This window comes from Monodelphis domestica, chromosome 1 (assembly GCF_027887165.1).
Source record: "Monodelphis domestica isolate mMonDom1 chromosome 1, mMonDom1.pri, whole genome shotgun sequence".
Lineage (NCBI taxonomy): Eukaryota > Metazoa > Chordata > Mammalia > Didelphimorphia > Didelphidae > Monodelphis > Monodelphis domestica.
This window is the reverse complement of record NC_077227.1, coordinates 640,135,595-640,150,675: the sequence shown is the minus strand read 5'-3', so window position 1 is coordinate 640,150,675 and position 15,081 is coordinate 640,135,595. Positions and strand designations below refer to the sequence as shown.

The 15,081-nt window shown below is 34.8% G+C and overlaps 1 protein-coding gene across 1 annotated transcript in view; it reads right to left on the bottom strand.

The window, feature by feature from the left end:
- The window catches only part of CCT4 (chaperonin containing TCP1 subunit 4), a 30,605-nt gene continuing 15,524 nt past the window's right edge, over positions 1-15,081 (bottom strand). Inside the window, exons 8-14 of the mRNA XM_001374977.5 lie at positions 10,500-10,639; positions 6,011-6,107; positions 5,808-5,918; positions 5,600-5,730; positions 4,994-5,228; positions 2,500-2,613; positions 1-283 (exon numbers count right to left, since the gene is read on the bottom strand). Of these exons, the coding sequence (XP_001375014.1) occupies positions 269-283; positions 2,500-2,613; positions 4,994-5,228; positions 5,600-5,730; positions 5,808-5,918; positions 6,011-6,107; positions 10,500-10,639 (843 nt within the window). The 3' untranslated portion in view covers positions 1-268. The remainder of the gene's footprint in view (positions 284-2,499; positions 2,614-4,993; positions 5,229-5,599; positions 5,731-5,807; positions 5,919-6,010; positions 6,108-10,499; positions 10,640-15,081) is intronic.

Here is a 15,081-nt window from a genome sequence, read left to right as displayed (position 1 = left end):
AACAGGTACAGCTGTTTTTATTTTTCTTATAACTTTTGAAAGAATTCCAGGAATAACACAATAAAATATGCTGTCTTCAAACCAAATATTTACTATTTTTATTAGATTGTAATGACATTTTTCAGATGGATGACAACTGGAAAGCCCAGGTTTAAGAACTCAGAAAACAAAGTCTTCCAAACTACAAGAATTCCACAGGGCAATAATACTCTTCCACCACAGCTGCACAATATATGTCTGTACCAGACAGATGCAGTATAAATCAACATTATCGAGTATTCACCTGAAGAAAAAAGTTATATAAAGAGTTTAAAATCCTACAATCAAAATGTAGAGTTATAAAGGAATTTAAAAACATGTTCAAATCACCAAATTTTGTAGATGAGGAAAATGGGGAGTAGTCATGACCTGCCTAACACCAGATAGCTCTTTAGTAGCAAAAGGGATATCTTGACTCCCAATTCTACATTTTCCTACTGTACCACATTAATATTTTAAATTCCTGTTGCACCTTCCAAATTAATGGCATATTCAGGACTAGAAATTAAAAGATTTCTGTCCCTAGAATTCCCAGTCTAGCATAGCACCCTGATATTTTCTCAATTGGATTCTGGCAAACATATTTCCTGTTTTTTCAATTACAAGGTTTATCATGATATAGGAAGAACACTAGTTTAGTAAAGAGAAATATTTGCTCTGAAACTTTGTGTGTGCCTCTGGGCGGGTTATATCAAACCTCAGAATCAAGAATTTTAAGAGTTGGAAGCAACTTGGTGAGACCATCTAATCTAACCACATGTAGTTAGTTCTGCCATAATACTTGTTTCAAAAACTTGAATTTGTACCAAGATTGATTCATTATGGAACAGTTTGAGCATAACTAATGGATGAGAATGCAGAAAATTGCACCATTTCACCAGTAACTCACAAGCTTTAACCATTTGGATGTACATATCCACAAGCAGGCATCAGGTCTTATCTTCTAGTTCTAGAGGTGGAGGAAGACTGACTTAGGCCCTTCCCCCTTCACCCATCTATTACGATGCCAGGCTCTCAGGCTGAAATTTTGGCCTACCCAAATTGCCAGACTTTTGTCAGTTGGGCTCATGCCATATGGGGTGCAGGCTGAGCAGCAACCAGGGATTGTTACTAATGTATTTTAACTAAATTGTTTAACATATAAAACTGTGCCTCTACCATTTGTTATGTGAATTTTAAAACAATGCTAAAATTATCCTTTACAGTTACATTCCTATCTTAATGAAATATCAGTGATAAATTTTGGGGTGTTGTGACTCTAACCCTAATCCTTGGAGGAAAAACAAATGATACTCGATAACAATCTAGTTTATAGCTTTAACAATCATGAAACAAAGCATATAAAGTGCTTTACTATCTATTATAATTGCTTCTTGCATGGCATGACTTTTGCCCTGCAACTTGACAACTTTCCTTTGATCAAACTCCATCTAATTCCTAGTGGGGGCAATCATCTATCACTGGAGAATACCAATAGCTAGTTTTACAGGGAAAGCTCAAAAACAAATGAAGAGGGGGGAGCTAGATGCTCTGAGATAGCTGTTTTATCTTCCAAAGAATGATATAGTAAAATTTCTCCTTCTGGGTGGAAGAGAAGGAAAGGAAGAAAGAGGGGATAGAAAAAGAGGGCAAGTTGATCCCTACTAGGGGTACTGAGGTAACCATTTCTCTATTTGATAAGCACAGAAATGTCTTACCATGGAATGTCTATAAGACAAAATAGGGAACCTCCCCCAATTTAAACAAACAAAGGACTACCACCCATTTCTGGAAAATCACCTGACACAAATGCTCATTGCCAGATGGAATCTAAAAAATATTTTTTGTTTTTCTCTCAATTACACACAAATCACATTTCTTCACCTTTGACTCAGCAATTCCATTTCCCTTCTACTTAGCCAAATAGCAGTATGGCTCTTATGGTCATTATTGAAGGCCTAGTGCCTTTTAAAATTCTTAAACAAGAAACTTTTCCTAGTTAAAACCTCTGGGTGATAGCACAAACTAATTTCAACCCCTAGTTGAATAAATATTTGTGAACTGTTAAACAACATCAATGATGTAAAGTTAGTTGTTATTTGTGCAACTTGAAATTGCAGAGAAACAGAACTCAGAGTCCAGTAAGTCATTCATCACTGAAATGTTTTATCTACTAAAAGGAAGTGACCAAAGAAAACTACAAAGAACTGACTGACTCATTTGGATTTCCAATCTCTCTCAAGAAAGAATGAAATAGTAACCTTTTGTTTTATTTTTTCCTAAGTAGGAATGAGGTCTACATTTGTACTTAGAAAAACTCTACTCTGCATATTGAATTAAAATTTTTTGTGCTATAAATGGCATTTCCCAGGAATTTTTGGCTAGCACTTCATATACCAGTATGTTTTTATTCTCATTTTTACAAAATGCCTCAATCCATTTCTAAATGGGAATGTCATAAAAATAGAACATAAAACTTACCACATCATCAATCTTGAGAATGCTTCGGACAGTTTCAGTAGCTAGGGTCAGAGCACTGACAGACACCAACAAAGGCTGAACTACTAGCTCCTCCAAAATGTTGGAAATTCCACCCTAAAAATTAATTTTTTCTTTTACTGAGTATACTATTTGCCAAGCATATCAACAATTTAATCATTATTTCCTAAACAAAACTCAATGAACTTGATTTCTATTATATAAAAAAAATTCTAAAAGTCAGGTTCTTTTTTAAGATGCCTTAACTGTACTTCAATTAAAATTGGAAAACACTGACTCCACAACTTTCTGTCTTCCAAGAGTATTTTCTATGTTATAGATAATATTAAACAGAACAACTTTCCTTAAATTCTTTATTAGGCAGGGTCTTTTTATACATTTTGTGTATTTTTGTCTCAAATTTCATACCAACCTTTCCATCCCACAGCTAGAGCCTGATTAATAACTCATACTTATACAATACCATTAAAAGTTTACAAAGCATTTTCCTCATAACAATTCTGTAAAATGGATAAGGCAAATATTAACCTTTTTTTGTAAGTGAGAAAACTGTTTTAGAGAGGGGATATAACCTGCCTAAGATTATGAAGTAACAACTGGAGCTGGCATTTGAGCCCAAGGCTTCTGATTACATGCCTAGGGTTTTTCCCATTATACCATCAAAGCACCAGGCCTTTATTAATATACATGAATTATTCCAACAGCTTTCTAAATTGTCTTTTGTCTCCAATCCTGCACATGGCCACACATTTTATCACTCAAGTCTACCATTCCAAAATATGCAATGGCTTCCCAACACAATGACATCCAAAATCCTTACCCTTGCATTCAAGTCTATCATGTGACCTTGTTCTAGTCTACCTTTGCAACTTCATCTCTTGATATTCTTCCAATACAAAACCACCATATAAATAAGTTAGTCTAGGAACTGTTACTGGAAGTAGTTTTGCTTAGTTCTGCATATGTGACTTCACTTTCTATACTTTTTGACTAGAATATCCTTAGTATTGCCTCCATAATCTACCCATACTTCAAGGCCCCATTCTCAATAGTAACAACTAGTATATATAGCAGGTTTAAGGTTTGCAAAGTGCTTTACAAATTTTATAACATTTTATCTTCACAACCACAACCTTGAGGGGTAAGGGGGATAAGTTCTATTATTCTTTTAGAAAGCACAAGGAAGAGACTTGTGCAGGATCACGCATCGAATATGTGTTTAAGGTCAGACTCTGCCACCTAACTGGTCTTAAACAAGACTACCCCCCTCCACCATAAGTCCAATAGTCTTATCTACAGGGCTCCTATCAACCACTCAATGTATGTCTTGTACGTCTAATTATTTCATGTGTACAAACTGTTTACCCAGTAAACTACTTAGATCCTAACAGTTAGGAATAAAGCATTATGTTACCATGCGACAGGTTTCAGCAGTTACTTTCTCAAATTTAGGTTTTTGCCAGACATCAGTATTTATTCCAAAAGAACTCCTTCTAGTTAAATCAGGATGAATTTATTTGCATTTCACTAGCTTTTAAAAAAATACCATAGCTACTTCTGATGATTTTTCAAAATGTTTCAACTAACAAACTTAAAGCATGTATAACAGAGTTCCTAAACTAGGATCTAAAAACTCTGAGAAAATATTGATAGCTATGTATGTCACTGCCTTCCTTTATAATCCTATGTATTTTGTGCTTTTAAAAACATTGTGAGTTGCCTCCCTTTGTCAGATTTCTAAAGGAATTCATAGCACAAAAAAGGGTTAAGAATCCAATGTATAGAATACTTATTAATTGGTAGGTGCCTTGCTTAAAGTAAAATTATAATCATCCACAATTCTTCACCCTGAAGCCATGTCAATTTTACCTTTACATTTTTTTCTTTCTTTTCTTTTACATTCCCTTCTTTCTATTCACATGGATACCACCTATTTTAGGCCCTCATCAACTCATGTTTGGACTATTGCAATAGTCTAATTGGTCTCCCTGTCTCAAGTATTTGTCCTTTTGAATTCAGACTTCACACAGTTGCCAGGGGCTTCTTTTTTTACTCTAGGATCAAATATAAACTCCTTTGTTTTTGCATTTAAAGTCCTTTACCATCTAGTTGAAGATAATGTTTCTACATGTATTACACATGATCCTTCCAAACTGGCATTCCTTACACACGACCTCCATCATCTCTCCTTTCTCTGACTTTGCACTCAATCTCCTCGCTGCTCTGTTCAAGTGCCAGTTCCTACAGGAGACCTTTTCTGATTTCCCCTCAGTTGTTAGTGCCATGACCAACAAAATTTTACTTTGTATATCCTATAATCTATCTACATACATACAGCTCTTTTCCAAACAGAAGTAAACTTTTTGAGGAGAGGGATTATTTATTTTAGTCTCTTTATCTCTCATGCTAGCATGGTGCTTGATATAAGGGAAATACTTTATAAATGCTTGTTGACTGATTAAAGATACATTATTACCTTTCGGACATTAATGCCTGCAGTAGTCTCTCCTTGAGCATGCCGATTTCTTAATTCTGTTACAGTGGAAATGGGATTAAGGCCTGCATTTTCAGCCAGAGTAGATGGAATGACTTCCATAGCATCTGCAAAAGCACGGACGCAGTATGACTCCATCCCACTCAAAGTGCGTGAATATTCTGTTAAACGCAAGGCCAGCTCTATCTCTGGTGCACCACCTCCTGCGATCAGTGCTCTGAAGTTGACAAAACAAGGTTTAGAGTTAATTTTCCCCAAGTAAAAAACCGTTTAAACATCAAGAAAAAAATCTTTAAAATAGTTTACTATGCAAAACTAGTCAATAAGAGTATTTTTTATTTGTCTTATGCAGGTTTATAATATGGTCAGTTTAGGGATTTCTTAGTGAGGAAAAGACCCTCTACCAATGCAAATAAACTTAAAACACTTCTGAAACACTGTATGTTTGTAGGTATGTACATATTATAATATAAGGGAAAATATATAAATGTATATTCATTAATATATTTATGTGTGTTGTTTGGCCAAAGTACATAGAAATCATTAACTAAATTATCAAAGGGTGGTAAAACTGACAAAATACATTACCTCTTTTTTACCAAACAGCGAATAACACATAAAGCATCATGAATTGAACGCTCGGCTTCTTCAATCACCAATTTGTTAGATCCACGAACAACAATAGTAACTGTCTTTCCAGGGCTTGTGCAACCTGTAATCTACCGTAAATAAACAGCATTGTTACTACCTAGTAGGGTGAAGAAGCTAGGAAATTAAGACTTAATTACATACTTACTTTGAGCAGCTTGCCAGAACCGTTTAAATTGACCTCCTCTGCCAGTTCAGCAGAACCAAGCATTTCAGCAGTAAACTGGTCAATATGAGCAACTGGTTTGGTTCCAATTGTCTGTAAAAATCAGATCAAATTACAAAATAAAATGTTTGTAAAAATGCAAAATGTAACTCAAACTCATTTTATAAGGGTTCAAAAGAACTTACCTTACAAATAAATTCAATGTCCTCTCTTTCAATATCTTTAACCACCATAATCTTCATTTTGTTTAGGAAATGTAATGCAAGATCACTGAGGGCATCCCTAGAACAAACCAAAAGTTGAAATATTAGTGATCAGATATGAGAAAAGCTGTTTTGTTCCAACTGCCTCACAATATTTTCTTCTACCAATATTAACATGACCAAGCAGTTAATCAGATAATTTAACTGTTCCTTTAAGTTGTTTTAAATATCTCTTAAATAGGGTAGCACAAAATCCTGTTAAATAAAAAAACAAAAACATTTCCAACACTTCACTTGTTACCGAAGCATAGAAAATCAAAGGCTTATTGGAAAGAAAACATTTCTATTGCTAAAGGAACATACCTTGGATAATGATGCCCTTGCTAGTATGAACTATAGTATTACAATGGATCTCTGATAACTAACTGATGTGGGTGGTTCTTTAGTCATTTCAGTCATGTCTGACTTCATGACCCCATTTGGGATTTTAGGGTCACATAACTAGTAAGTGCCTGAGGCTGGATCTGAACTCAGGTCTTCCTGATGTGGGAACTCCCTACAAAAATGTACATCACAATCCATCTCTATCTTACTATAATTCTATTTTATGTCTGTGTCTCCATCCCCACCCTACCTTCACTTTACCAAAGTGCTAAGGCTTTCCTCTTTTCTAGCAATGCATGGATGACACCAGAGAATGAAGGCTGTCTGCTTATCACTTATCTTTATTATATGAACAGTCAGCCCAGTGTAACCCCCTCCCATTATATATTTCTCTAATTATACCCTTTACACCACTTCTAGAGAATTCTTCATCTGTAATGTATTATAGTCGTCTCATAGTTACCACATACCTCTATGCTACCTACTATGCCTCACAGTTCTTATGATACCACTTGGGGGACGGACAAAGGTGTTAAAAAAGGAATCAACATTCTAGGGATGCTTGGCATCGATGAAAAGAACTGTGTATCTCATTTAGGAGGCTTTACAATATTTCTGAGTTTAGTACAATCAGCATGTCCTCTTCTAAGAGAAAGGCCTGGAGGACCTCACTATCCATAAGCAATACTCCTTTGGTTTGCACTCTACCACTGTCAAGGATGACCAGTACAAATCCTTTGGGTGAGTACCTTGTTTCATTTCTCATTTGATATTAATAAGTAGATCTATAGAAGATACTTGTTATTACATCCTTTAAGGAAAATCAGGAAATGGAATCAAAATGGCACCCCCATCTCCAGATTTTGTAATGATATTAGCAGTGATGGAAAAAGGGCAGAGGGTACCAAGAATTATGCAATTATTCAAAAATTTCCAAACATTAATTTATCTAATGGTACCTTAAAGATAAGATTCTTAGCTAATGTGTAATGTGCAGAGCAAACTGAATCTAATAATTTTGGTAGTCTTGCTATAATAGTTTTATTTAAGTTCCAAAGGCAATGAGAAACATTTCATGAGGTATTTGATTGCCTCATGTATTTATGATATCAGATTTATGATTTCAAATATGATATAATTATCAAGATGAAGCCCCATGAATTCCAAATTTATCAATTCATAGTCCAGAGCAGAGGTGTCAAACCCCAGACCTTGGAGTCACTGAAACCAAATTAAAATAAAATTGAGAAATGCTTAACGAAATAAATAAAAATATAAAATGTTAAAATTTATTTTTTTTAATCTATTTTACATCATTGATCTACAGAGCCTATCATGTCCTTTGCTTTACAATTACATTCTTTTTCACATCAAACTCCTACAGCTAAAACTGAAATTTAGTAACAATCCTTAAATAGTATTCTTTCTCAGTTATTATCAGGTCTTCCCTCTATTTGTTTAAATGGAACATTAATATTAAAAAAGATTTAAGAACTGTGATCAATGCAATGACCAATCAAGGCTAATGAGGAGGGATAATAAAACATGTTATCCTTCTGATGGAAGAATTCAAGAAAAAGAATGAAACATTTATGGAAATGTGTGGATTTGTTTAGATTGACCACATTTTACTGTTAAAAAGATTGTTTATTCCTCCTTTTATTTAGGGGAAAGGATTTAGGGAAGCTAGCAGTAATAGGGCAGCCAGGTACCATAGTAGACAGTCAGAAAGATCTAAGTTCAAATTAAAGAGACACTTACATTCAACCCTGTTTGCTTCAGTTTTTTGATCTATAAAATAAGCTGAAGGGAACAGCAATTCCCCTCAAAAGTATCTTTGCCAAAAAAAAAAACAAAACCCCAACAGGTGTTACAGTGACTTGGACATGACTGAAAATGATTGAACAACAGACAGGAAGAAATAAAAGAGGGAAGGATAGGTAAGTGGTTCAGTGGATAGACAGTGGGGTCTGTGCATGGTAAGACCCAGTGGGTTCATATCTGGCATCACTCAGATACTTCCTACCTTTGTGACCCTAAGCAAGCCTCTTAAGCCCCAAATGCCTAGCCCCTTACTACTCTTCTGCCATGGAACAGATACTTAAAAGTATTAACTTTTTTTTTGATCCTTTAAAACTCATATTTTCTGTCTTAGAATTGATACCTTTCATCTCCAGGCCTGACTCTCTATCCACTTGAGCCACCTAGCTACCCCCTTAATATAGTCTAAGATAGATGGTGTGGATTGAAAAGAGGACCATTAATGCATCTTTAGAAAGAAGTTTAGAGGGCAACAGACAATATGGATATCTTTGAAAACAACATGTTGACTTTATACTTTTTTAAAGTAAAAGGTATGTAACAGGTATGTGGTTTCACATAATACTCTTTTCCTGTTTTTTCTTTGTATGTGAAAATGTCCCTTTTTTTGCAGGAGATGGTGTTTTTCTAAACGAAAAATAAGGGAGCACCTAGATGGGTCAGTAGATAGAGAGAGCCAGGCCTGGAGATGGGATCCTAGGTTCAAATCTGGCCTCAGACACTTCCTAGTTGTATGACCTTGGGGAAAGCCACTTAATCCCCATTGTCCAGCCCTTACTACTCTTCTACCTTGGAACCAATTCTTAGTATTAGATTCTAAGATAGAAGGTAACGGTTTAAAAATAAATTAAAAATAAAAAATTTTAGAATGTTAGTACCAGCTTTTGCTTATAGTGCCAAATTTTGACTTCTGGATTTGATTTTTTTCTTTCTATACTGTTCACATTATAATGTGATCAGTACGTTATGCCTATTTCATAGGCATTCATATTTCAGAATCTAGTTGAATTCCATTTGTATAATATAGTTTTACCAGTAAATAACCCTCTTCTTTTGTCTAATCTGTAAAATGCTTTTGGGCATTATTGGATGACTTGACAAAAAAGACAAAGTTGGTTGAATTCTGAATTAGGTTCTCACCTACTGCCTCTCTTCTCCCCTCTCCACACCTTCTGACACCTTGAAATGCCTTCAATTTAAAAATATAAGACTATTTCCTTAAATATGTTCACCATCTTCCCCTAAATTCCATATCCTACGGACTACTTGATTAACATTCATTAATCAGTAGTTTCAGCTGATGCTAGTTTTGGTAATCAATAGAGATTCTAATAGCCATCCCATTTGCTGACTGGCTTTTATTAGTTCTAAGAAGAAGAGTTTTTGCTAAGAACTAAGATAAGTATTGGGTTACTTACTTGAAAAATCACCACTATAAAGATTTAATGTAGTGGGGGCAGCTGGGTAGCTCAGTGGATTAAGAGCCAGGCCTAGAGATGGGAGGTCCTAGGTTCAAGTCTGGCCTCACTCACTCCCCAGATGTGTGACCCTGGACAAATCATTTAATCCTCATTGCCTAGCTCTTACCACTCTTCTGCCTTGGAGCCAACACACAGTATTGATTCCAAGATGGAAGGTAAGGGTTTAAAAAAAAAAAAAGATTTAATGTAGTGACTTTAAATATACCTCTGCTTTCTATAGGTAAATCTGAGAAAAAAAAATAAAGATATCAGAATAGACTTTGTGTTTTGAAAGTAAAACTTAGTATTTTTCAATTAAATTTTCTCTCCTTCCTGAATAAGGAGGAGAAAAAAAAAACTCTTCATAGCAAATATGTATAATCAAACAAAGCCAATTACCACACTGGCCATGCCCTAAAATATGATCAGAATTACATTTTCTGAAATAGCCTTTTTAAAAAGAATTCTGCATCATCCAAATCATTTCCACAAACCTAAATCTTGAGGTTTAGAGTGGTTCTAGCTTTACTTTTATGACTTACTATCAGGCACTGAGATACTTGAGGTTAGTCAGGGATAAGAACTACCTGACTACAAACACTAGGGAAAAAATAGGGAAAAACAGGACCCTCCTTACAACTTAATCCAGGAATGTATTGTGGAATAGGAACTGACCCAGATCTCTGATCATAACTAACTGCATGGAATTCTAATAACATGTTTTTATATATTTCTAAATAATACTTGTTAGAAAACAAAATAAAGTTTTAAAATATTAAAAATAAAATGTATTTTATATCACTTACCTTAGAATAGATTTCTGTATAAGGAGTACATTACATCCAGATTTCTTAATCTGCTTCACTAAATTGAGAATATAAGCTCTCTCTTCCCGCAGTACTCTGTCCATTTGAGCGTAGTCAGAAACTACAATTTGATTATCCATCTGTTGAAAGGGAATATGAAAATTGTGTGCTTAAAACTACTACAAAGCTATTTGGAATATGGCTATTTGGAATGGCTACAATAAATGAAATAAAATCATACCATAAAAAATTATGAGAATGAGAAACTCAAGAAAACTTGTATGAAGCACTATGATACCATGGAAAAATCAGTAAGTTTGAAGTTAAAAATTTACATTCAAATCCTGTCTCAGTCCTATTTATGTGACCTTGCTGAAGCTACTTAATTCCCAATGTTTTATTCGTATGCAAAATGAGTAGGATGGATTAACTGAACTCTGAGATGTCCTTTACCTCTTAATTCTATGATTTTTATGAATTACAAAGGGAGAGAAAGCAGAGCTAGAACAACAATAATGTAAATGAAAACATTAAAAGGTAGCACTACAGTCAAATTAATTGTAAAAATTTTTATCCTCAAAGAACAATGGATGAAACCCAATTCACACCTTTTGGTGAGGTGGTGAACCATGTTTTACATTATTAGATGTGGTTGCAGTATTGGTTTTGTTTAACTGTTTTTGTTATGAGGGAAGGGAAGGGAAGGGATAATAGAGATATGACAGATTTTAAAAATGAACGGAATTCATAAAAAGGTTTTTTAAAAGCATAGTAGGCATAAAGATGATCTTGAATGTGAATCTTTTTAAAAGCCTCTAAAGATATAACTGTTAGAAACATTAAATATAGTTTTACACAATTCAGTTATATAAATATCAACTGTCGGTAAAAATTCATAAACTTTTAAGATTTATACCACACTTTAGGAAACCATGGATCTTGTTTTTTTAAATAAGTTCAATTTTATTTTTTCAAATGGATAAAAATATCAATTTATGGCTTTGTGATTCAACATAGAATCATTATCAATAAGCATTTGTCAAGGGTACTAGTACTATGCTCAGCATGAGGGATAAAAAGAAAAACAAAAACCAGATCCTTGCACCCAAGACAACCACATTCTCCTAGAGGAGACAGCATACAGAAACTGATTTGCAGGAATTACTATGAAAAGGAAGAGAGGTCTCATACATACAAATTTAAAGTATAGGAGAGTCAGGAGGTATCAAAGAATCCATAAAAAAAAAAAAATAGGTAGAATCCTATGCCCTAAAATTGTACAGACCAACCCCAAGAAAGATGAGAAACAAATATCTAAAATGAAAATCTGATAGCAAAAACAAAAAGAGAAGAGTCAGGAAACAGGATGAATACAAACATATAGTCTTATGAGCAGTGCTTATGAGGAGTGCTAAAGCCCAGCACAAATTGGAGGTAAGTACATAGCTCTTTTAAGTGATATTGTTGGCAAGAAGGTATCAAAGAAGAGACAGACATGACGGCTGACCCAAGGACATGAGAAAGTAACACATAATGGAGAGAAGGCAGCATTAATCGACTTTTGTTATGGTTCTATTTTCTCTAATAAAGAGAATGGTCTTTAGCTTGGGAAGGCTGAAACAAAAATGGTTAATAGGAAATAGGAATTGAATCCCAGACACTTGAGGCTATGAGAAAGCCTCTAACTGCCCCTCCTTGATATTAAGTATCCAGGTACAAGAGAGTCGCTAGAGTACCTGAAAGAACTCCCAGAAAAAACTCTAGAATCATAATAGGTATGGTTAAAGACAAGTTAGAAAAGGAAGCAGTAATTATTAAGGACCAATGTCCATTTATCAAGAGCATTCATGCCAGATTAATCTCATTTCCTTCTGTTGAGGTACTATCATTTAACTATTTTTCAGTTGTGTCCTACTTTCCATGACCCTATCTAGTTTTCTTGGCAAAGTAAATGGGAATGGTTTGCCATTTCTTTCTCCAGTTCATTTTGCAGATAAGGAAACTGAGGCAAAAAACAGGGTTAAGTGACTTGCCCAGAGCTATGTCTGAGTTTAGATTGGAACTCAGTTCATCTGTCTCCAAATCCATTATTCTATCTGTGAACCTTAAAAATTCCCAGACCCTACTTCATAAGATTGGATTAAGACCATTCCCCATTTGGGCAGAGAACTCTACTTAGATCAGAAATGTGAGACCTCTACTTCACCTACTTAAGTCTGCCCAAGGGGAAGATAAAGTTGTAAACTCTTTTCTGAACAATGAAAAGTACTTAAACCCATACTTATAATAAGGCAAAAAGTTCTTAAGATAAGTACCCATAAAGGTCAAGCAACTTGTGAATTTACAAGGAACAAAGAGCTGAGAGACTTACTCAGAGCTTTCCTGGTGTGAATTACTCAAAAATTTACACCTTCTTAGGTGTGGACTAAGAATGGTCTGTCCTTTGGAAACCGTCTACTGTGATTGGTAGATGGAAGAACTTAGGGTAGGTGACATAGGAGAAAATTCCCTTTAAATAGGAGCTCAGAGGGACATTCAGAATCAGATTGAGGATTGAGCTGGTGAAGGCAGCTGAGATGATGATGGCCTGGTGTCACTAGAATCCTTGCCTGGACAGAGCTTATGGTAAGTGATTAAGGACTGACTGATCTTTTCTCTTAGGGCTTAGGCCTGGGTTGGCCAGGACTGGCCAGGGCCGGCTTATCCCTTTCTCATTATTTCCTTTTTCTCTCTTTTTTTAATTCCTCATTGTATTCTTAATTAAATTCTCTATAAAACCCAGTTGACTTGGGTATATTCATAATTGGGAATATTTCCCTGGCGACCACCTTATATATTGATTTAAAAACAAGACACTGTAGTGAAAACAAATTTTCTACGGTCACAATTTACTCATCCACTCTTATATCTATGACAATTTAAGTCTTCCACTATTTTAATCACTACAGTTTATGACACCCAACCATTTTAACTCTTACAGTTTATGGCTCCAACTATTTTAATTATCACATATCCACTATGCCAACTAGTTGTCTTTTTGAGTGCTAGACAGTTAAATTAGGATTTTAGCAAAACCTTAACGGGGCAACGTTACCTTGCAGGCTAGGCTAGGGGAATACTTAAAAGAACTGCTGCTAGCCCTATGTGATTCAATATTTCTATCAATAACTAAGTGGAAACAATAGAACTCAATAGCCTAATGATTGACAAAAATGGAAAATGTAAGTTACCTTGGGTAAAAAACTGTTGAGAAAACTGGAAAGCACTTTGACAGAAATTTGGCTTAGACCAATACTTTATACCACATTCCATAATATATTCTCCATTTTTTACTTTTTTAAACCCTTACCTTCCATCTTAGAATCAATACTGTGTATTCAATCCAAAGTAAAAGAGTAGGAAGTGCTAGGCAACGAGAATTAAGTGACTTGCCCAGGGTCATACAACTAAGGAAATGGTCTGAGGCCAAATCCAAAACCAGGATTTCCCATCTCTAGGTCTGGCTCTCAATCCATTGAGCCACAGAGCTTCCCTCTATATTATATTCTAAATGAATATATGACCTTAATAGATAACTTTGAATATTCAAAAATGAAAGGCTTCTGCATAGGCAACACTACTACATCTGAGAAGTGGATAAAAGGGGGGGGGGGAATTGTATCATGATTTTTTTATAGGGGTTTGTTATCCAAGATATTTAAACAAAATACGACTAATACTGACTCCCCAAAAGATAAAATGATCAAATGATATAAACACTGTCTCCTGGATGTTTTTTTATGACTCAAGCAAGGAAGGGGTTGAGAAACTTCTAAATAAATTCTATTTTTTTTAAAAAGGGTATGAACAAACAATTCTCAAAATTATAGCGAAGTGTTCGTGACCACATAAAAAATGCCTCGAACCACTAATAAGAGAAATGCAAATCAATACAACTTAAAAGTTTTTTCATACCCTGAAAATTGGCAAAATTAACCAAAAAAGGCAATAATCAATGTTGAAGGGGTTGGGAAGATAGGCACATCAACACATTATTGGTGAGGCTATGAAATGGTCCAACTGTTTCAGAAAGCAATTTAGAATTATACAAATAGTGACCAAAATGTCCATACCCTTTAAACCAGGGACTCCATTACTGGGCTTATTTCCTCCTACCCCCCGAAAGCCATCAAGAAGAAAAAAGTCCCCACTTACTCCAAAATATTTATAGAAGAATATAGAAATTTTATTTATAGAAGATGTCTATCAATTGGCAAATGGCTAAACAAATTGTGGTACATGAATGCAATGAAATACTGTGCTGTAAGAAATGATGTAGAAGCACAGAAAGCATGGAAAGATCTACATGAACTGACTGATGCAGAACAAAATAAAGAGCCAAGAAAACAATCAACAAAGTTCAACAATGTAAAAGGCTGACATGTCAAAAAAATCAAAAGTAAATATAACAAAATACAAAGATCAAGCAGGACTCAAGTGAAGATCTATGAGAAGGCACCCTTAACCTGCCCTTTAGTGGAGGTAGGAGGTCCAGAGGTGTTACATATTAAAGATTTTTTCAGACTTTCACAATGTAACATTA